General features: G+C 59.7%; 2 protein-coding genes across 4 annotated transcripts in view; both read left to right on the top strand.

Annotated features, from left to right (window-relative positions):
- Window positions 1-499: 499 nt before the first annotated feature.
- Window positions 500-21,664, top strand: part of LOC117641309 (homeotic protein antennapedia-like) — a 119,801-nt gene continuing 98,636 nt past the window's right edge. For all 3 annotated transcript variants that reach the window (XM_034378518.1, XM_034378517.1, XM_034378513.1), the window contains exon 1: window positions 500-821. The gene's annotated coding sequence lies outside the window, so the exon portion shown is untranslated. The remainder of the gene's footprint in view (window positions 822-21,664) is intronic.
- LOC117641117 (calponin homology domain-containing protein DDB_G0272472-like) overlaps window positions 3,507-21,664 on the top strand; it is a 42,195-nt gene continuing 24,037 nt past the window's right edge. Inside the window, exons 1-2 of the mRNA XM_034378230.1 lie at window positions 3,507-3,842; window positions 3,884-4,151. Coding sequence (XP_034234121.1) covers window positions 3,507-3,842; window positions 3,884-4,151 — 604 coding nt within the window. The remainder of the gene's footprint in view (window positions 3,843-3,883; window positions 4,152-21,664) is intronic.

Genomic DNA, 21,664 nt, shown 5'->3' with positions numbered 1-21,664 from the left:
GCGCTGGCGGTGCTGACCCGGCCCGAGGAAGATGGATTATGTGTGGAATAATGTGCGAGGGAGGGAGACGGCGCTAGCTGGAGTCCGGGCCGGGCCGGGCTTGCGCAAGAGAGCGCCGGGGAGCGAGAGGGAGCGAGAGCGAGTGAGGCGGTGCGAGGGAGCGAGACGGGGCTCGGCCGGCCAATGGGCGGGAGCGAGAGCGAGAGCGGCCGCGCGCCCCCTGGCGCTGTCTCTGTCTGCCCTCTCACCGCGGCCGCCCCCCTCCACGGCCCCGCGGCCCCCGCGGCCCCCCGCCCCATAAACCAGTCTCTCTCCGTCGCGCGGCCGCCCCGCTAATCCGTCTCTCTCGCGCCGCGCCGCCCCACCGCGCCCCGCCGCGCTGCCCCCGCCCCCTTCGGGGCGCCCCCCCACTCCGGCCCGGCGGCAGGGTGGGGCGAGAGAGAGGGCTCCACGGCCGTAAAGCATCGGAACGATAACACTTTAACTTACGTATCTCGTACGACGCGACGCTACGCGACGCTACGCCACGGTCGACTCCAGCAGGTCCGCGTGTTGTGCGCCCCTCCGCCCCCGCGAAGCGCGAAGCGAAGCAGCCGACGTGCCGTCGCGTTGTCGCGGAGGGCCCTCCGCCTATTTTTAATTTCCCTTGTCCCACGTGCGAGTGGCCTGGGGCGCCGCGCCGTGCACCGTAGTGTGTCTTCGGCGTCCCCGGCGTCGTCGCGCCGGCCTCCACATCGCGGACCTCGCGTGGCGTGCGCGCGCGTGCCTCCAGTGTGTGTGTCAGTGTCTCCGGCAGTGCCGCGTCCGCCAGAGAGAACCAGGTAAGGCGACGACGGCGTCCTCGCCTGTGCACCGAGTAGAGTGTAGTGCTGCAATATAGTGTGCGAAGTGCCTCATGCAAGCCGGGACTGCCAGCCCCGCCGCCAACCGCCGCCAACCGGCGAGGACCCCCGTGTTGACGAACCGGGGGCGTGTGTGTGCCCTGTGTGCCCCGTGCGCCCTGCCCGCCGAAGCAAGCTCCTCTTGAGAGCGATCCCCGCAGCGGCGGTCGTATTGAGGAAGACACCAGTGTCACCGACACAGGGCTCTGCCTGGCCCTGCCGTACCAAGTCACCCGATCCGCAGCCTCGCCTCATCGATGCTTGCACTCCACTGGTAAAACGGGAAAGCGTGCCGCCAGGGCTTTCTTCAAGCGTACTGCCATTTCGATTCTTTTGCATGCCGGAAGCACCCCAATCCTTTCTTTCTAAATGCACGGATTAATTTCAAGAAGTGTGGTGAGTCTTCGGCTATGCAATGAAAAGAAGTTTTGCGCGATAGAGGACCTCTTTTGAGAGGCGGAGAGCAGTATGGCGACGAGGTTTTGTCGCACGCTCTGTACCTCTCGGCGTCTTTTCGGAAAGTGAATTGCCGCCTCGTCGTGTTAGTTGTGTCGCCGAAAAATACTTTGCGCCGCGCTATCGGCAGCCGAATTGTTTTATCACTCATTAGCGCGCTGACCCGCGGCATCGCGTCAACCCCAATTTCGGCATAATGCTCGATACGCACTCCGAAAAAAAATTAATGAAAAATACCAAAAAAGAGAAGAAGAGGCGGGTCAAAAGTGGATGCGACTGGACCAGCTATCTGCCGGCCCAAAATTGGAAACCGAATCGCCGGCCAACGTGCAGAAATGCGCGGCCCGCGGCGGCGCGCCTGCAGTAAGTCACGCACGAGGAGCAGGCGGAGCAGGCCGTCGAGATGAGGAGGACCTTTTAGGCAGCGGGAGGTGTGGCCAAAAGGCAAGGGCCCGGTTCGGCCCGCCGCAAAGTACCCCAAAAGGCCGGTAATCGCCCATGCCGGCTGCCAGTCGGCTCCGTCTCCCTCGGACTCGTGGGCCGTTCCGTGAGGGTGCGAGAGAGGCAGAGCGATCTGCTCGGAATCAGACTACAGGCGATTGGCTGCCCCGGTCCGGTGCCGGTCCGGTGCGGCCGGCCGGTGCGTACCGAATCCCCTTCCCGTTGGACGTGCGGCGACGTGGCCCGCGGACCGCCATTCGAACCGCAAACCGCGAGCCCAGAAGGGTTGGCCGGCCGGTCACGGGCACGGCGATTTGGAAGCGTGTCATCCTCGGACAGGGAGGGAGGGTCCAGTTCCCGCCGGACCCGTTTAGGGGGCTGCTCACTCCCGGGCACTCTTTCAGCTCTAAAAGGTCTCGAATGGAACGCATCATGGCACCAATGGTTTCTTCGTCCAAAAACCAGTTCGTTGGTTCCCTCTTGATCGGATGCCTGTTCGATATGCATGTTCGAAGTTCAAAAGATCTCATCTCGGCGCTACCCCAAGAGAATCTTCTCTTAGACGCGTGCGAATTTCACTCAGTTTGATCATTTGGGATGGATACGAGAGTAGGCGGAATATACTGTATTTCTACATGCACTATTGTTTTTTGGTTTTTTTTTTAACTTTCATCTTCGTTTAAGTGAATTAAATCACAAATTATATTGATTGTGGCTGCACCAAATGATCAAACTAAGTAAAATTCGCCTGCATTCATAGTAAGATTGTCTTTGGGGGAACGCCCACATAAGATCTTTGGAATAGGACCCCTCGATATGACACTGTGGCTGAAGTGTCAAATTCTATTCCACGACTGTAGCTGGCCTCCGGGGAAGCCGAGCAAAGCGTCTTGCCTACAGCGCTGTTACAGACAGGCCCACAGGGAGACGGGCGCCCCGTCCGTCCGACAAGTCCGACACTTCGCGGGCCGCGGGTCATAAATTGCCCGCCCTTTGCTGTAATTGTGCCCTGTCCGAGTATGTGTTTTCCCCTGTTTTTTGCACGCGCGTGATGGATCGCTCGAATTATACACCTTCCTCTTTACTTTCCCCCTTTCGGCCTTTCGGTCCGACAGGGTGGCGTACAAGAACAACGATCACGGGTTTGACCATATTTTTTGTTGTTGTTTCGTTCTTTTTTTGCTCTTTCTGCAATGGCTGTTAACATTCCTAGAAGTTCCCAAATTCCGCGTGCTGCGTTTTGCCTCTGACGGTGGACGAACCCGGGACCACCGCAGGGGCGCTAGGTGTGCGTGCACGCAGGGGTACGTACTCCAACCCGAACGGCAGCGAGCGACAGATGGTGTCAGATGGTGGCGCTATCTGTCTGCTCAACTATGAACTATGAATAATGCAGCATCAGCACGTCAGCGGCGAGGACCGGGCCGGGACGCCACGGGACGGGCCGGCAGAGCAGCGCGCCGTTTGACGCGGCCAACAGAAATATGGCGACACCGATACCATCGGCGAGGTGTCAGCGAGTCAGCGCCATGTTCAAACGACACAGCAGAGCGCGCCGCGGAGGTTTCAAGGAAGGCAAAGATAACGCCGCACTGATAAATCGCGCCGGTGCGGCACGCATCTGAGTCACAGCCGCCGCGCTCGGCCGGACGGCACAGCTAATTGTCGCGACCAGGCGCAAGGAGGAGGGCGTGGCTGAGAAGGAGGGCCGAACTGGAGGTGGCTGAAATGGAGGTGGCCGAACTGGAGGTGGCCGAACTAGAGGTGGCAGAGCAGAAGGTGGCTGAGCAGAAGGTGGCTGAGCAGAAGGTGGCTGAGCAGAAGGTGGCTGAGCAGAAGGTGGCAGAGCAGAAGGTGGCAGAGCAGAAGGTGGCTGAGCAGAAGGTGGCTGAGCAGAAGGTGGCAGAGCAGAAGGTGGCAGAGCAGAAGGTGGCTGAGCAGAAGGTGGCTGAGCAGAAGGTGGCAGAGCAGAAGGTGGCAGAGCAGAAGGTGGCTGAGCAGAAGGTGGCTGAGCAGAAGGTGGCTGAGCAGAAGGTGGCTGAGCAGAAGCTGGCAGAGCAGAAGGTGGCGAGCAGAAGGTGGCTGAGCAGAAGGTGGCTGAGCAGAAGGTGGCTGAGCAGAAGGTGGCTGAGCAGAAGGTGGCTGAGCAGAAGGTGGCTGAGCAGAAGGTGGCTGAGCAGAAGGTGGCTGAGCAGAAGGTGGCTGAGCAGAAGGTGGCTGAGCAGAAGGTGGCTGAGCAGAAGGTGGCTGAGCAGAAGGTGGCTGAGCAGAAGGTGGCTGAGCAGAAGGTGGCTGAGCAGAAGGTGGCTGAGCAGAAGGTGGCCGAACTGGAGGTGCCCGAACTGGAGGTGGCCGAACTGGAGGTGTCCGCGCGTTTGATAAGGTGCGGCGGATTGCGGCGGCGGTGCCCGCTGGACCGCGACGTGGGGCGCCCAAGCCCACCGAGCTGGAGGTAACGATGAAAAAGGGCGGCGGGGAAAAAATAGTGGCCACTGTCGGCCCCAATTTAGTGGCAGCGTCTTTACATCTTCGCGAAGAAGAGGAAGAAGAAGAAGAAGGAGCAGCCCCTCAAGAAGGCGTGCGTGTAATTGCGGTCCTCGCGGTGACAGACGGGGTGGCTCTCGATCGCGGCGCCCAGCGGGGAGACAATAATGACGGCACGGCAGGGCGAGGCAGGGCGAGGCAGGCAAGGCGCAATTGGTTGTCTTGCTGCCTGCAGGGCGCGCCGCCCGGGGGCCGGGCTGCCGGGCTGTAATGGAACAAACCGCCCCAATTTGTAAGGAGGCTGCCTGCTTGCCTGCTTCTCCTGCCTCGCTCGCAGTCTGCACCTCCTTGTGCGTGGGATGTGTCCCATCGGTACAAGGAAAGGCCAATTTTTGCCATGAGAGTTTGAATGATTTGCCTCACTTGGAGTGCGAAAGAGACTTGTGCAAAGTCAGCAATGGTGACTTGGTCCACCGATCTCCGTAATTTGACATCCAAGATGGTATGACCCTTGTCGGTGAATAGTTCTGTGAGTGCACCTCCGCCGAGAGGGCTGGCGACGCTGGCGACGGTCGACCGAGACTTGCCAGCGCGCGGTCGACGCGTTTGCTCGCCTGTCAGGCAGTATTGGCAGCCGCGGCGTCTCCCAGCGCGCGAGAGAGGGAAGCTGCGAATAGCCGCGGCGTCTCCGAGTGCGATAGAGAGGGAAACTGCGAATAGAGAGGAGCACGGTGAGGTGCACGCGGTGATTTGCGACGTGACAACCACATAAATCATGTTCGCCGCGTCGGCTAGCCTAGATCCGCCGCATTCGCTGCCTCACCCCTTTGCCACCCCAAAGTGACCCCCCCCCTCCCGCTCTCTCCCCCCACCCGGCGAGTCGCACTGGTCGCACCAGAGCGGAACTTTGGACCAGATCCTGCCAACTTCCAGAAACAAAAACATTTTCACTGATCCTTTTTTTGGTGTGTTGGCCGAAGCTTCACGTAGACCCGCATTATATTCCGGCGTGAAGCTCTCCTCGAGATTCGTTCTTTCACTGCGAAAACAGAACGAGAGAGAGAAAGAGAGAAACAGAGATAGGAGAGAGAGGGGACGTGACCTAACCTCACCGCGGGGATAATGAGAGCACAGCAATCGATTTCACAGTGTCGCTGCCTCGGTCGCCGCGCGCCAACAAAGGAGCCAAAATATTTGGCCCGCATGCAAAACAAGGGCAGCGTTTTACAGCGAAGGGAAAAACAAAACGAGCGGGACCGCGGTCGGTTTTAGCTATTCCTCGCCGTTAATGAATGCGGAGCATTGACACCTTCGGTTCGGCGGCATGCGGTGCAGAACCGTTGCGTTTCGACGTATTCATGAAATTCAGAGCGACGCGACTCTGTCGAACGGATCAGCTGAGACGCCGCGAGCGAAACAGTTGGTAGTTTTTACAGCGGAGGCTGCAGCCATCGCGCCGCCACCCTCCATGCTTGATTCGGCGCGCAGGGAGGAAGGGGTGGGGGGCGGCGGCCGGTCGGGAGAGGGGTGGGGGAGGCAGCCGCTGGCCCCGCTACTCCTTCCCTACAGAGTTTTTATTTTCCGTTCAAATCCTACCACTTCGACCAAAGGCAGACCAAAATCTTTTTTCCGGGTGTTTCCCCGCCGGCCTCTTCGACCTGACCGGACAATGGCGTATTTTGACCCGGTATCACCTCACCCCGTGGCATTCTGTGTGTCCGTCCCCCCGCTGCCTCGGCCGCTTTGCCTCGTCCCTTGTACCTGTTATGAAAAGGCATTCTTCATCGGGCTGCCAGTGTCCGCCTGGACGGCGTCGCCAGCGTCGCCAGCGTCCGCCAGGATGGCGACGGCCGATGAGGCAACGCAAGTTCAAGGCTGGTCGTGGCTTTCTTCGTGGCGGCCAGGCCCGGCCAGGTGGCAGCGATGACCTTGGCCGTGCCACCTTTGTACCTGGAGGGGCCTGCACTGCGAAGGGTCCGAGCCACCCCACAGACATGGCGTCACGGGGACGACGCGGACTATGAAAAAGTGGTCGATGCGTATACCGCGGCGCGTACGCGGTGGCGGCTGAGGCATCGCCCTCCTTCCCACGTGGCGTCGGAGGAGCCGAGAACGGAAGATTAAGAAATAAAACACCAAAGTCACGTACGCTCCGGAGGAGGAAAAGGAGATAAAAAAAGAGAGGCCCAACTATGTATTGAGGAGGTCCGCCTCAAGGAGGGGAGAGGCGAATCACTGCGTTTGGGTTCGGTGGGGCCGGGCCGGGGCCCTGGAGCTGCCGGAGCTGCCAGGGCCTGCAGCACGCTGAGGTAAAGACTCGAGAAAAACAACTCGAGAATGTACTTCTTTTCTTTCCCTCTCGTTTTTTTTTTTTTTTTTTGCAAGGTCGTGCTATAACAATAAGCGCACTAATCCATACATCGACGTGAATGCGATCGGACGATTACGTCTAGTGCAAAACTCCTTTAGCGTCGTGGTCAAAGTCTCGCCCGCACACACACCATGACCACAACCTCACATACACCCATACACACACACACACACACACACACACGCGCGCGCGCAGACCGTGCATACATAAATATGGTATATATTCAGTCGCACGGCAATGATGTATTGCTCTGGTCCCGCTGTCAGACGGCTCTGCCCGTTAGGCCTTCCAGCCCCCCTTCCCCCTCCCCCCTGCCCCTCCCCAGTCCGGACTCCCATTGGTCCATACGCTTCTTCTTCGCCTTTGAGACCGCTTCGCAGCGTGGATCTTCCTATATACTACACTGCCCGATGAAATTTCACTGCACCAAGCCTTATATTTTTTTTTTACGGTTTTGTTTTATCGGTGCAGTGCTTGGCTTTGCGCTTAGCGCGGGTACCACCGACGGCCAAAGAAGCGCGCGGCCCGGCGCGGCCCGGCGTGGCGTGGAGGGGGCGGTGCCGGTTCCGGGGAGTGTTTCCGGGGAGGCGCTTCCGGGGGCCCGGACCGCGTCGCTGTGCCGCCGGGCCTCCGGGCCGCCGTGCCGTCGGCGGGGTGTCGCAGTGGCGGTGCGGCCGCCCCGGCCAGAGCCCCCATTGTACCGCACAATGCGCGCATGCGAGCGAGTCGCGGCTGCGCCCGTGTGTGTGTGTGTGTGTGTGTGTGTGTGTGTGTGTGTGTGTGTGTGTGTGTGTGTGTGTGTGTGTGTGTGTGTGTGTGTGTGGGCGCATCCCTTTCTCTCCCCGCTCCCCGACCCTCACATATCCATCCCCATGACGATAGAGTGGCCGGAGGAAGAAATTCACCGAAAGGGCGCCAAAATTTGCCGCGCCAATGTTTCCGCACTGTGTAAGTGTGTGTGTGCCGCTGGGTTGACATACCAATGCATCGAGGGGGGGGGGGGGGCACCCGGCGCCCCGCCAGGTCACATACCGGTCCCGCTGACGCCAAGTCCGGCCGGAGCCCTCAGCTCGGGGGCCTTCTTCTTCATCTCGGCGCCGGCGCGGTGCGTGTTTGTTTGTTCTGGTCAGTTTTAACGGCCTGTTTACGCGGGCCGGGCTGCGTATCGTCCCACGGCGCAGACGCCCCCGCCGCCCCGGCCGTGCGGAGTGCGTGGCGCCCTCCAAGGATAATCTGTGTATCCGCGCCGTTTAATTTATTCGCGTCATCAGCCCGGCCCCGGTCACCACAACAACTTGGCCCGAACTTTTTCCGCGCCTAAATGCGTGACTTTACGAAAAGTCATAACGGAAGGCCGTGGCTGTGGGATGCCCAGCCCCTGGCCGCGCCGCAGCCTCCGCCTCGGCCTCGCCGCGGACGCCTTGTGTAGCGACGCCGGAACAAGCACAGTGGTCCGCAGAACAAAACACGCCCCCTACAAACCGAGTGCCGGGGCTCGGCGGGCTTGGCGGGATCAGCGGCACCCACACTCACACACTCTCACGTACAAAGTCGCCGGGCGCTGTACAGGCTGGATGTCTGTTCTGGGAACCGCCTCACCTTTTCCTTTCCTCCAACGCCCCCCTCCCCCTTGTCTTTGGGCCCTCGTCATCCTCGCGCGTGGAAGGGGGCGCATTCCGAATCCAGAGGTAGGCGTCGAGGAGAAGAAGAAGAAGGAGCAGGAGAGGCTCGCTTACAGGTGGCGATTAGGTCCGTGGCGGCGCGAAGCGCGATAGCGCGTAACGGCTAGACGAACGCAAAAAGCGCGGCTTGCATCGCCAACTTGGGCGCCCACCACGCCCACCAGGCCGGGGCCGAGCGCGGCCACCCCCAGGCAGTGCCCAGGCACATCCCTGCGGACACTCCCCCCCCCCCTCCCTCTCTCTCTCACTCTCACACACGCACACCACCCCAGGAGGCCAAATGAAGCATGAATCAGGACAACGCCCAACCCTAATGAAGTATGAATTAATTTTTGGGGCCCGAGATAGGGGGTGGGCCGTGCCCCCGTTGTTGTGATGAACTGTTTGCACTTGCGCGCGCCATGCTCTCCCCCATGTTTATTTTTTTTCCTACCCCCACTTTTAAATTTATAGTACACGTGTTACCCCCATGGATTGTCCCAAGTCCGATTCTTCTTCTTTTTTTTTGCACTGCGTCGCGTGGCTGCCAACCCTGCAACACATTGTGAGCGGCCCGGCACCCCGGCTGGACCCTTTGGGAGCGCCCCGCCCTTGCGACCCTCTTCCCATTTTCCGGCATATCATCACTTCCCATGGCCTTGCATGGGCAGGGTCGCAAGAACAGCGTATGGTCGGTCCATGCCGGTGACGCTCTTGTCGGGTGGCGAAGTTGTTGTTGTTGTTGTTCCGCCACGGTCGAGACGCAAACGAAGCGCAGCGCGTGCCTTTCTTCGGCGACCTGACGGTTCGTGATTAGCGACGCCAGCAGCAGCTCGGCCGCCGATCCGTGGGTTCTCCGCGCCGCTGCAACTTCTTCTCCGCCATGAACAGTGCAGCCCTCAACTAGGGCCCGGGCGGGCGGCTACAGTTTCGACCAGTTTCGGCCGTTCTTGCGCTGTCTTGGTTAGGGTTGGCCGCAGCGCCGTGCGCGCCGGGCCCGCAGCTGTCGGTCGCGCCGCTTCTTCTGCTCGCCGCAAGCGGCGGTCTGATTCCGAAGAAAGGTCTCTTCGCTCTGTCTCTGTCGCGCACATTGACCATCCCGCGGGAGAGCGAGAGAGACAGAGCGACGGACACCATCCTCTCGGAATCTGCGGTGGCCGGACCCGGTTCATTCAGTGATAATTTGGGAGCCACCGCGCGGCCCGGCATGGCAAGTCGATACACTGGAGGGGGAGGGGGGGGGGGGGCGTATTGGAGTGTTTCCATCGACGCGATAAGAAGACCGTCGTCGGGTAGCTTCGGGCCGTGTGAACACGAGCGCCACCGTCCCCGCGCGAAAGAGGATGGAGATGTAGTGACTGTATCGACTTGTGCGCGGCGCGTACGTGAGGGTCCCTATGTGTGTGTATGTGTCTGTCTGCGTGTGTGAGTGTGTGTGCAAGGCGGCCCCGGCATAAGACACCACGCCCCTCTTTACGCACACAGACTTGGCAGCTAGAGGAGCGACTCGTCTCGACAAACGGTGACACGGCCGTGTGCTGATTTGCATGTTCCAGTCCGGTCGGTCGGACGGACAGACAGACAGACAGACAGACAGACAGCCGGCCGTAGTGTCTAATTGACATATCGCTTGATTCGCCTCCTTGCGGTCGCGGCGTGTTCTGCACGTCGGTCTGTGGCTCCGCGCGGTGCGCCGCTGCGGCCGGCCGCTGGATGTCTCACTTTGACTTCAATTAGTCCACTTCCGTCACGTCTGCGCGCCTTGACGCTCCTGACGTCAGCCGCGCGCCCGGGATGGACCGCGGGACCGCGGCCGGCGGCGGCGGCATCGGGCAACGCGCAGCGATTTCTCATGGCGGCCGAGCGGAGGAATGAGACCGCCGTGTTGTTAAAAGTACATCACTTTTAGTGGTGCCGCTCGGCGGCGCGCAGTACCTCAGCGCGGTCGCCACAACGTCGCCGCCCCCGCGCTTCGGGATGACGACACCCTCCGCGTCGGCGAGGCGGCCTCCCCCGGCTCGTAAAGTGGCAGCCAATCCGGGTCGCGGACGTCCGACGATTTGTTAAGTAAGCGTCGCCACTTTATTGAAAACGGTTGACGACGTCGGGGACTCCGACCGCGGAGGCTGAGGAGCCGCGCGGCAGTCCCCCTTCGCCCTCACGGCCCGCTCGGCCTGCTCGTTGGCGCAAGACGGAGGACCGAGGGCGGCGCGACGGATGTGACACGGCCCCCATACACAAACAAAAAAAAAAGTTATTCCACGCCACCGCGAAATCCCCGAAACTCACCCGGCGATTTCGCCTGGCAGTGTGCTGTTCCCACACTTGTCCATATCGCGTTGCCGGCCGTGATTACCCACTCGATTGGGTGTAAACGGCGGCGATTACAGACGGCAGCTTTGCCGCGCGTTACTTTACGACGCCGAGGAGGAGTTCTCGCCGAGCAAGATCGTAAAGTACGCGACCAAGAAGAGGGGCCCCTCCGCCGCCACGCGTGTGGCTGCGGGGGGAGGGGGCGCCACAGCCGCCGCTGTGTGTGTGTATGTGTGTGTGTGTCGCGTGTGGCGGTCGTATAGCAGGCTGAGCTTTGTGGATGTTCATTCAGAGCATATCAACGCGATTCAATTATTGGTGTGGGAGTGCCGGAGCGGCAGGGCATGGCATGGCATGGCATGGCAGGGCAGGGCGGGTGGACGGGATGATGGAGTCCTAGGTGCATCCGTCCGCCCGTCCCGCCTGCCGCGTTGTTTATGACGTGCGTCGGCATGGCGTCGCGTCGCGTCGCCGACCCCCGGCGTCGAATTCCCTCCTATGCGAAATAATAGTGCGGTGGCTGAGGGTGACGGATGGCCGGCCTGGCCGGTGGGTGAGGCGGGCCAGGACAGGGCGTTTCGGAAAATCCGCGCTCGAGGGAAGTCCCCAAATCAAGTCTACCTAGTCAGCGGCATTTTCTTAATAAACCAGAAACTCGACAACATTTGACTAATTTTTCTTTTCAGAAAAGTTCAAATAAATCTTCCCAACTTAAGAAAAACCTGTCCCGCGAAATGAAGCCTACCCGGAAAAGGGTTGCCCTTTTTTTGTCTTCTGCTGAGCCCCTCAGTGCGCCCTCCGGCGTGTCACTGGCCCGCTCGGGCAGAGCGCGGCTCGGCACGGCCCGGCCGCGTCCCCAAAGGCCCAAAGCCCCAAAGGCCCCTAAGGCCCAAAGGTCATCGAGTATAAAGGTCGGCCACCGGCATTCATCGCCACTGCTTTTGTCGTCTGGCGGCGCGCACCTCGCCGCGCTGATTAATTTTCGGCCCGAACAAATTCAAATGAAGTTTAGCATTGGCGCGCCGCACGGCGTTTCGCGCACGTGTTACGCAAGCGCGTCGTTTTGGCAGCACTGCTCGCGGCACTTTCAAGGCGCAACCTGCAATTTTCTTCCGTCTCTGTCTTCCTCATTAGCCGGTGGCGCCGGCGGGCCGGCACGCCCTGCGGGTGCGAGCGAGACGGCCTGCTATCCGCGCGTGGATCTTCTCGGAGCCAATACGGTTTCACGCCCGTTTTCCCCATAGGCAAATGCCCGCACTTCCCTCTCCTTCCTATTGGCCGCCTCGCCAGTAGTGCAGTGCAACGCCCCGCCACGCCACGCCCCGCCCCGCCCCGCCCGTCTGACCGGCGCGGGTTTATTTTAAGCTATGGGAGGAGTTAGAGCATGTTTATAATGAGATACCGCCCTCCCCCACGCGCCCCGCTCCACCCTTCCACTTCTTCTCCTTCTTCTCCTTTCGGCCAGAGAATCACAATATTTGTCCACCAGCTAGGCAGACACATTACCGCCTGTCTGCGCCCTGGAGCAGCTGGTGTAGTGCTTGGCTGCGATGGCTTGGCCACGTTCCGTGTTTACAGTGGCCCTGCCCTTCCGAGCCCTCGATGCGCTCCGCAGATGACGGGCCGCATGGATGGGTGTTGAACCCGAGGCGTTTTCGCGCGCACCAACAGGTGCCATTTGCGCCCCAACGCTTTGTGTGCCGCCGCGGTGCCGCCGCGGTGCCGCCGTGCTGTGACTGGTGTGGGTGCCGCGGGGCAGTTTGTCAGGAGGCGGCCGCCGGCTCAAATCGTCCTGCGCACTCGACTTGCGCCCCTTGCGCCACCCTCAGCCGTGCTCCGAAGAAGTCCCTGGCTTTTCGGTTTGTTGTGCACCGAAGCACGTTCGGTAGGGTGTTTCGTCATATCGAATTTTGGGTCCGTCAGGGTTTTTCTGAAAGGCCTTGGTCTGAAACGAACCTCTGCCAAGTTTGAGCCGATCCGATAACGGAAGTGGAGGCGCATCGAGCCTAAAGTTTTTGGGGTCATCGGCGGATCGCGCGCACTGTCACACAAAAACACGCCCCGTGCACGCCGGACGCGATGCAAACCCACGGGAACCATGCAGGTACGTTCACAAGGGCCATGGTGAGGTTTATCTACTCGGCAGATCGACCGCGACCACCCCGCCGAAGGGTAGTGAAGCAAAGTCGAATTTTCAGTCGCGCTAACCGTACGTCCAAACGGCCTGAGGCAGCGGCTTCTATTTCACGTGCGTCGACTAGACTGGACCAGGAACCGATCTGATAAATAGCGGTCACGTTAGCGCACCGCGTTCCTCGCGAAAACGCGACGCGAATGTCGCGACGGCCAGCGCGCGCGGCCGAGCTTTGAATTTGCCCGCAGTGACCGTGCCGTGCCGTGCCGCTCCGGGCCGGCTCCAGCAGCGCGCTGGTTCGGCCAGCCGGCGGACGGCACGGCACGGTCACTGCCGGGCAGAATTCAAACGCTCGGCCGCGCGCGCTGGCGCGTCGCGACATCGCGTCGCGTTTTCGCGAGGAACGCGGTGCGCTAACGTGACCGCTATTTATCAGATCGGTCCTGGTCCAGTCTAGTCGGCGCGGGTTATTTTAAGCTATGGGAGGAGTTAGAGCATGTTTATAATGAGATACCGCCCTCCCCCACGCGCCCCGCTCCACCCTTCCACTTCTTCTCCTTCTTCTCCTTTCGGCCAGAGAATCACAATATTTGTCCACCAGCTAGGCAGACACATTACCGCCTGTCTGCGCCCTGGAGCAGCTGGTGTAGTGCTTGGCTGCGATGGCTTGGCCACGTTCCGTGTTTACAGTGGCCCTGCCCTTCCGATGCCTCGATGCGCTCCGCAGATGACGGGCCGCATGGATGGGTGTTGAACCCGAGGCGTTGTCGCGCGCACCAACAGGTGCCAATTTGCGCCCCAGACGCTTTGTGTGCCGCCGCGGTGCCGCCGCGGTGCCGCCGTGCTGTGACTGGTGTGGTGTGCCGCGGGGCAGTTTGTCAAGGAGGCGGCCGCCGGCTCAAAATCGTCCCTGCGCTCACTCGACTTGCGCCCCTTGCGCCACCCTCAGCCGTGGCTCCGAAAGAAGTCCCTGGCTTTTCGGTTTGTTGTGCACCGAAGCACGTTCGGGCGTAACTCCGGCATCGGTCAGCGCGGCACGCAAACGCCCGCCGCCGCTCCACTACACTCGAAACTTGAAAGCGTTGAGATTAATCACGGAAGCGGTACATCAACGCGCACACACACAGAGGCACGAGGGGGTCGCCGCTGTACATGCAGTGCATGCACCTGCTGCTATTCGCGACGCCAACTATCACACTGCGGCCCACAAATCAAGCCGGGCCGCGCCAAGGCCTGACCTTTGTACCGCCGTGCCGTCGGCTGCAGTTCGGCAGGCGGCAATCGCATTCACATTCGCATTGCGAACAGCGTTTCCATCATTTCCTACAAAAGTTGATCACAAATTATTTTTTTGCCGTATAGCAGCTGTCTTGTAGTTTCGGAACATAGAGTAATTGCAGGAATTTTATTGTATTCCCCCACATTTTTTTTTTCAAATTTTGGAAGGAAACCACGTTTTTTTTAAAAATTACAATTTTTCTCTCTGGAGCCGCCATGGCGCCAGTTCGGTCACTTATGCGGTCTCACACTCGGCCTCACGCACGCACTGCTGTCATTCAAATTTAAATTCCCGCCGCCACCCCTTTCCGAGAGGGAGAGAGAGGGGTAGGGCCCTCCGAGAGAGTGCGTGTGAGGGCGGCAAGGGCGGTGGCAGGGGACAGGGCGTGGGGCGTGGCCCTCGAACTTAGACATTAGCCGGCCGCAAGACTGGACCCGCTCCACCAGTCCAGTGTCCAGCCTGCCTGCCTGCCTGCCTGCCTGCCTGCCTGCCTGCACCCTTTCCCTATCGTGGCCACCACAGCCACAGGCCCAGCTGGTTGGCTATGCGCCGCTCACTCCCGAGGAATATGCGTGAAAATCCCTGGGCCTGCTTAGCCCACGTGTGTGCGTGCGCGCGCGTGTGAGCGTGTGTGTGTGTGTGTGCGTGTGTGTGTGGTTCGTGCCTCGGCATAGCCCTTCGTAATGAGTGCCTGCTTGCCCTCCGCGGAGGTGACCCCCCGCGAACCAAACCAGAGAGAGAGAGAGAGAGAGAGAGAGAGAGAGAGAGAGAGAGAGAGAGAGAGAGAGAGAGAGAGAGAGAAGGGAGAGGGGGAGGGGAACGCTTTAGGTGATCAGCCACTCCCAAAGCCCCCCTTCCACTTGGCATCGGAATGCCGTGCGGTGGATTCCAGGGGAACAGCCTGTAGGTGGTGGTGGTGCTGTGTGGTGTGTGTGTGTGTGTGTGTGTGTGTGTGTGTGGTGTGTGTGTGTGTGTGAGGCTGCTGGATGTCCAGATCCAGTTCCTGGAGCGGATCCAGGAGGCACTGCTGGGGGCTGGAGCCTTGCTGGAGCCATGCTGGAGCCGTGGCCGTGTCGGGGGTCAGCGGTAATCCACCGGCACCCCCCGCTGCCAGGGGTGGCCCCCGCCCCGGCCGAGCCCCGGCCGAGCCCCGGCCGGTCCAGGGAACGCATCACCGCCTCGAATGGCGCATCCATTTTTCATCGAGGTGTGCCAGTGGAGGTGCCAGTGGAGGGGTTTGACGGGTATGGCGGTGGCGGCGGCGGTCAGCGCTGAGGTCGCCGACGACGGGGCAGATCAGTGGCGGTGGATCTGGGAAACAATCAGACCAGTGCGCAGTGGCACTGTGAGTGTGTGTGTGCGTGGAGCTCCTTCACACACACATACATACACACACACACACACACATACATACACATTGCTGTTTGCCATGCGCATGGGCCGCGACACGTGTGCCACGTGACGGGCCGACACGCGCGTGACTGCGGTGCACGCCGGGCGAATCCCGACGAGCAGTAGTGTAAGTGGTTCGATGTTTGAAGCACTGCCGCTTTAAAATCTTTTTCGTCTATTATCTGGCGCCCCGTGAGTGGGGTTGGGAAAACGACAGAGTGAGGGAGAGAGAGAGAGAGAGAGAGAGAGAGAGAGAGAGAGAGAGAGAGAGAGAGAGAGAGAGAGAAGGGCGCGGCACGCTGGCAGCGGCCCATTCTTCAGCCGCGGGCCCCGACTTCACATGGCTGCATTAGCTACCACGTGCCCGCGTTGCGGCGCGGCTCGGCACGGCACGGCACGGCGGGGACCTTCCCGCTTCTAGCGCGTTAGCGCAGAACTGCACCGGCCGGAGACTTGAACGCCAGGGAATGCGTTCCCCGCCTCCATCTGGGCCGCGGTCCGTCTCCACTTGTGCCGATGGTGACGGGTTGCACTGCACCCGGGTCGCAATCGTCGGGCCTTCCTGAGAGGGTGGCTCTACCAGCTCAGCCCCGCAGCGCGCATTATCTGCGAATACCAACCACCAAGGCGTGAGCCGAGCCCAGCCAGTCCGGTCGGCTCGGTTTCCTAACTTAACGCGGGCTGCGCTGTTTCTTGTCGCCTGTTCGCGGGGTTATTACGCTCGATTAATCTCGAGCCGAGCCGAGCGCCGAGCCGAGCCGAGCGAGCCGAGGGCCCCGGAGCAGTCAGTGGTGCGGTGGTCGCGCGCGCGATCTGCGAGGCGGCGGGGGGTTTACAGTGTAACCACCGCCGGCCCCGGGCAACTAAACTGTTGCAAGAAATTTCTCATACTGCTCTCTGGCTTGTTGACGTTTTGCCCGGGAGGCGCGCGGGGGAAAGAAGCCGCGTGTGTGCGCCCTCAGTGTGCAGCGGCCCGCGAGCAACGCACCCTCCCCCCCTCCCCCCCTCCCCCCCTCTCTACCCTTCCAGGTCTCGCAGCACTTTATTCACCGCATTTCTTCTTCATTAGCTCGCTGTTTGTGTGTGAGTGACGGTATGTGTGTGTGTGCGTGTGTGTATGTGCGTGTCTGCTGCCCGACTTGAGGGACCGTTGACGCGCGTCGCGCGGGAAACGGGTCAATTAAAAGTGTTGCCTTGAATCCACGCGACTGTTTTCGCTCGGGTAAGTGTCCGTGCACGCGCGCTTCAAATGAGCCCTTTAATTAGAGCGCTCTAGAGCGCTTAAAATACCCGCCGCCACTGCGGGGGTGGGCGGCTAGGGGAGGGGGCAGCCCCACTGCACTGCACTATACCTGACCGGCCACACCAGCCCCGCGCACGCCGGTTGTTGCGTGTTGCTTGTGCAATTCGCACTCGCGTCTGGTTTTTCTCGGTGGAGTCGCCTTCTGTTGGGTAGAAAAAAGCTGGTGTACTCACTCAACCCCCGCAGTCCGGCCCAGGCAGACCCCTCTGCCGATCAGGCCTGGGTGACGCGCGGGGTGACACCGCTGCAACACCCCACCGGGTGCCACGAAGCCTCTCGGGCTGTCCATGCGTGTAAAAGTTATAGCCCGGCGCCGCGTGCAGTGGCACCTCATCCCCCCGAAATAGGAGTTGTACTCCCAAAAAAGAAATGTCAATGACTACCAAAAATTATCCGTGGCGAATCGCGTATGGAAAGGCGCGTCTCGCGCTGCAAGTGTAATGCAGGCTGGGTTTTCATATTTTGAACGGACGCCAAGATTAATGAAACAAAAATGAGGCGTGATTTTCTTTTCGGCGCGCTGGGCTTTGCAGTTATAAGTCATTGGGCGGCGTGTTTTGTTGTTGTTGTTGTTGACTTTGGGGGCTCAAGTCTTGACGCCAAACGCCCCGCCGCCGCGGCGCGCTTTCATGTTGTTGTTTGTTCTTGTTGGCCGCCCTGTCGCGGTGCCACGCCGCGCGAAAAAATGAGTGCGGATTTCTCGAGTTTTGACCGACGGCCGGCCGGCGGCCCGAGGGCGGCCCTCCCCCGAAAGCAGCTGCCTGCTGCAGGCGGGCTCCGAAACGGTGTCCCGTCTCCCTCGCACTCTTGGAGCGTCCCGAAGTGGGAGAGAGACGCCGCGACAGAGGAAGGACTTTTTCTGAAACAACCTGCGGCGACGTCGCGTGAATGAAAGAGCAGAGCCTCCGCCGCGAGCAAGCCGCGCCGCCAAAATCCGAAACTTGCTGAACTTTTGCGATTGGCATGCGGCTAAAAATGTTTTATTCCGTTTGGAGCGAGGGAGTGGCACGCGTGGAGCCGTCACGTCGTGCACGTGAGCGTGCCGTCGATGTGCGTGCGTGTGTGTGTGTGTGTGTGTGTGTGTGTGTGTGTGTCTGTGTGTGTGTGTCTGTGTGTGTGCGTGCCTTGGCCGAGCGGCCGGACGGTTGGTATTCCGTGAGCGAGGCCGTCTTTAGCCAAAGTTAGCAGGACAATGCCGTGTTCCCAAATGTACTCAGGCAGCATGCGCTCTGCGGTGGTACGGACATATTGCCTACATTTTGCCAATTTGACAGCAGATTCACAGAAAAATATTCTCGACCGATTTACCATTATTCATGTTAAGAGAAATTTCCTTTCATCAAGATCAAATAAATCAAGGTACCATTTTCGTTTGGGTGTGAAAATAGAAAAAATCAGGTTAATGGCAAAATGAGTTCCTGGAACTTGTGTACGGTATGGAACTGACTAAGACCCCTGGAGAAGGAAATGCACCACTTTGGCTACTACTGGTCAAACCCTGCGGGGTTTTCCAATTAGGGTCACCGGGCTGGTCCTCCCAGGCTAGTGATGGTGTCTCTCCATTAATTGTTCGAGGTGCTAGGCGCGCTGCGCAGGAAGTAGGCGGTCTTTGTCGCCCGGGAGGTATTTCGGGAGAAAAAGAAGCAAGATAAGTTGGAGGGAAAGAACAGACGGAAAACAGGATCGCGACAACCTGCCTGGGCCCCTTGGCCTACGATGCTGTCAACTGATAACGAAAAATAAACTTTTTCTCTTGTTTTTTTTGTTTGTGGCGTTCGAGAACGGACACAAGCCTGCGCCCAGTTCGAGAGCGACGCACACAAACACACACTCAGACAAACACACTATCTCTCTCTCTCGCACACACACAAACACCCGCCCTCTCTCTCTCTCACACACACACACACACACACACATACATACACACACGCACGCAGGCCGCTCTAACAAAATGGTGGCGGCTCTGCTTCCACGACATTTCTCAGGCCTCTCGGGGAAGTACTACCGGATACGCCGCAGGCTGCTGAAAGCTTTTCGAGCAGGAGAGTGGCGCGCGAAGGTTGCGCCATGCATGCCTCGCGAGCCCCCGCGGTCCATGTACGAATAGTCGTATTTTGGAGTCTCTTATTGAGTCCCCTCTCCAGCGGCCGGGCTGGCTGGCTGGCGGGCCCGCGCCCACTCACGTCTCCTTGAGCCACCCACCCCTCCTCTATACACAGTAGGGCTAGGACCTTTCCAACAAAGATAGATTACTCCGCCCCATTCTTGCAATTTCGCTGTCGTAGAGGAGCCCGTAAATCTCCGGTGAGTTACGGCCGCAGGGGTGAACGCAGTTTCAGGCTGCGCGGAGCGGCCGGGGCGGGGGAGGGAGGGGGGGAGGGCGATCTGGAGGGGAGGCCGTGGGGGTGGAAGGGGTAGTGTCGTCTCTGCTGCCTCCTTCGGAAAGAAGATGGAGGAAGAGGAGAGAATAAGCAGCAGCGGCTACTGAAGAAGGACGGAGTAATGAGGAATGGGCCCAATCATGAGGGGAACAAATGCGAATAAACGTGAAAATGAGCAAAGGGATCTCGTGGCCGTTATCTTGATTTCTTTGGCCGTGTTTCGTGTGCGTCGCGCAGGCGCCGGGCCCTTTTGAGTTATGGTCCGATGGCGCAGAAAGTTCCCGCCAAAAACCCACCCAGGAGGCGCTGATTTTTTTGCCTGCCCTGTGAGCGAAGGATGGGACTGAACTGAAGTTTTGGGAGGTGGACTGCGCCCTACATGAGGCGGTTGTAGCGTCCGTCAGCCTCACCAAAAAAAGGGGGGAAAGAAGGAAAAAAGACGGGTGAAAGGGGAAGGGGGCGGCAGGGGGTGCGAGATTAATACTAGTACTGGGCGTATATAAAAATACGTAGCCCTCCGCACAATTTCGCGAAAGAAAGGGAAAGGGAGAGGGGAACAGGAAGGGACACGGGGAATCCGGGATATATTGCCCGGGAATGTGAATAGAGTGCGAGATGAAATAAGTTTGGTGGGGGCGTGGCGGGGCGGGCGGGGCGGGGCGGTGCGGGTTGGGGCCGCAGCTTGAGGGGCTGGCGCAATTTCTCGGACGTGTACACCGCCCCTCGTGTGTACACTGTGTACAACCCCACGTCGGTACAGTTTTGCGCACATTGTGTACCAGGGGCCGCTGCTGCTGCTGCTATGCTGCCGCCGTCGCCGCCTAGGGGCCGGCCCACTGTCAAAAATGACCAAATTAATGGAAGGCGGAGAAGCCTGGGAGATGAGCGAGTGAGGGGTGGGGCATTCATTCGGCATTGCGCAATACACTCCATACAGCGGCGCCCTCGCCTTGCCCGCCCTGGCGCCCTGCAAGGCCTCAGCCTGGCCCGGCCTGGCCCCTCCGGAAGGAAGCACGACTCATCTCTGCGCCAATCAGCTTTTATTTTCTTTTTTCCTTCTCGCTCTCGCCCATGATTTGTAATGAAAATGAGACGGCCATGTCCGCCAGGGGGTGGCTCTCTCTCTCTCTCTCTCTCTCTCTCTCTCTCTCTCTCTCTCTCTCTCTCTCTCTCTCTCTCTCTTTCTCTGGCATCGTGCGAGCAGCGTATGTGCGGCTAGGCTACGCCCCTTACTTATACATTGTTTGGCGGCCCCTTATCGTATTCTTGTTCACTCCACCCCTTCCTTCTCTTCTCCCCCGCGCGGCGTATCTCCGTTTCTTACCGGATCCTCCCCCATCTCCCTCGGGCTTTATCTCTTTCCTCTTCGCACACAATAAGGACGACGATTAACTCGCGCGTAACAGTGGCCGCCCCAATGAGCATAACAAGCCGCGGCGACACTTTTTAATTTTTGGCTCCCCGGCCGACGGCAGTGGGGTGACATGTGCGGCGATTTTTCAGTGACCCTCCTGCCGCCTGCCGCCGCCCTTGGCCGCTCTCTTATCTCTCTCCCTCTCTCTCTCTCTCTCTCTCTCTCTCTCTCTCTCTCTCTCGTGGTGCATGCGGGATGGGGTGCACAATTGTTGACTAATTGACCTGCGGGGGTGGAGGCGTGGCGTGTGTTACTCATATGTCTGCCTCTCTCTCTCCCTCTCTCTGCCTCTCTCCCTCCCTCTCTCTCTCTCCCTCTCTGTAGGTCTTTGAAATTGCGCCTCCCAATTAAACCGGATTTATTGCAGTTCCGGTGCCGACCGGCGGCGCGTATTTCGGTAGGACGCCGTTGACCCCTCGCCGCGGTGTAGGTAATAATAATGTGTGTAGCGTCCGCCGTTACACAGTTGTTTGGAGTGCTCAGACATCTCTTTGAAACATTTTTTTAAAAACATTTTTTTCCCTTCGAATTCTTGGCGTGTTTACACTCGGTTATAACGCGCGTTTGACCGCGACGTTCCAACCACTGTGTGGTGGGCGTGCTTGCCCCACAATATGCCGCACGCCCAGTTACGCAACCCTCCGATACATCAATACCAATAAGTTGCGGATTTTTTTTTCGCGCGGTCTCATATTTCACATGTTTTGAGCAAACATAGCGCGAGCGAGCAGTGAAATGAAACATTACGCGGGTGGGCTGCGATGCCGTGTCGGGCTGCCACGTCGACATGGAGCAGGCCGCGTCGGCCGCGTCTGCGAGGATGAGAAAAAGATAAGACAGTGTGGGGCTCGTAACGAGTCGTGTGTGGTTTCGGCCGCGCGAGGCACGGCTTCCGGACCGCTAATTGTTTGGTACTTGAATGTCTCCGCGGCACGAAGCCCTCATTCCCGAAACAGGTGGATCGCCCCCACCCCTTTTCTGGCGTCGCCCCTGGGCCCCTGGGCCCCTGACCTAGCGCCAAGTGGCTGCTGATGGCTGACAGACAATCACTGCAGCCGTGCCACGCCACGCCACGCCCCCCGACGGCTCTCTTACCCTCGTGCGCCAGTGCCTCTACTTTACGATTATGGGAGCATATAACCCCTTGTGGGGCG

This window comes from Thrips palmi, unplaced genomic scaffold (genome assembly GCF_012932325.1).
Source record: "Thrips palmi isolate BJ-2018 unplaced genomic scaffold, TpBJ-2018v1 HiC_scaffold_15, whole genome shotgun sequence".
Lineage (NCBI taxonomy): Eukaryota > Metazoa > Arthropoda > Insecta > Thysanoptera > Thripidae > Thrips > Thrips palmi.
Note: the sequence above shows the minus strand (reverse complement) of the source record. Positions and strands in the feature narration are given on the sequence as shown.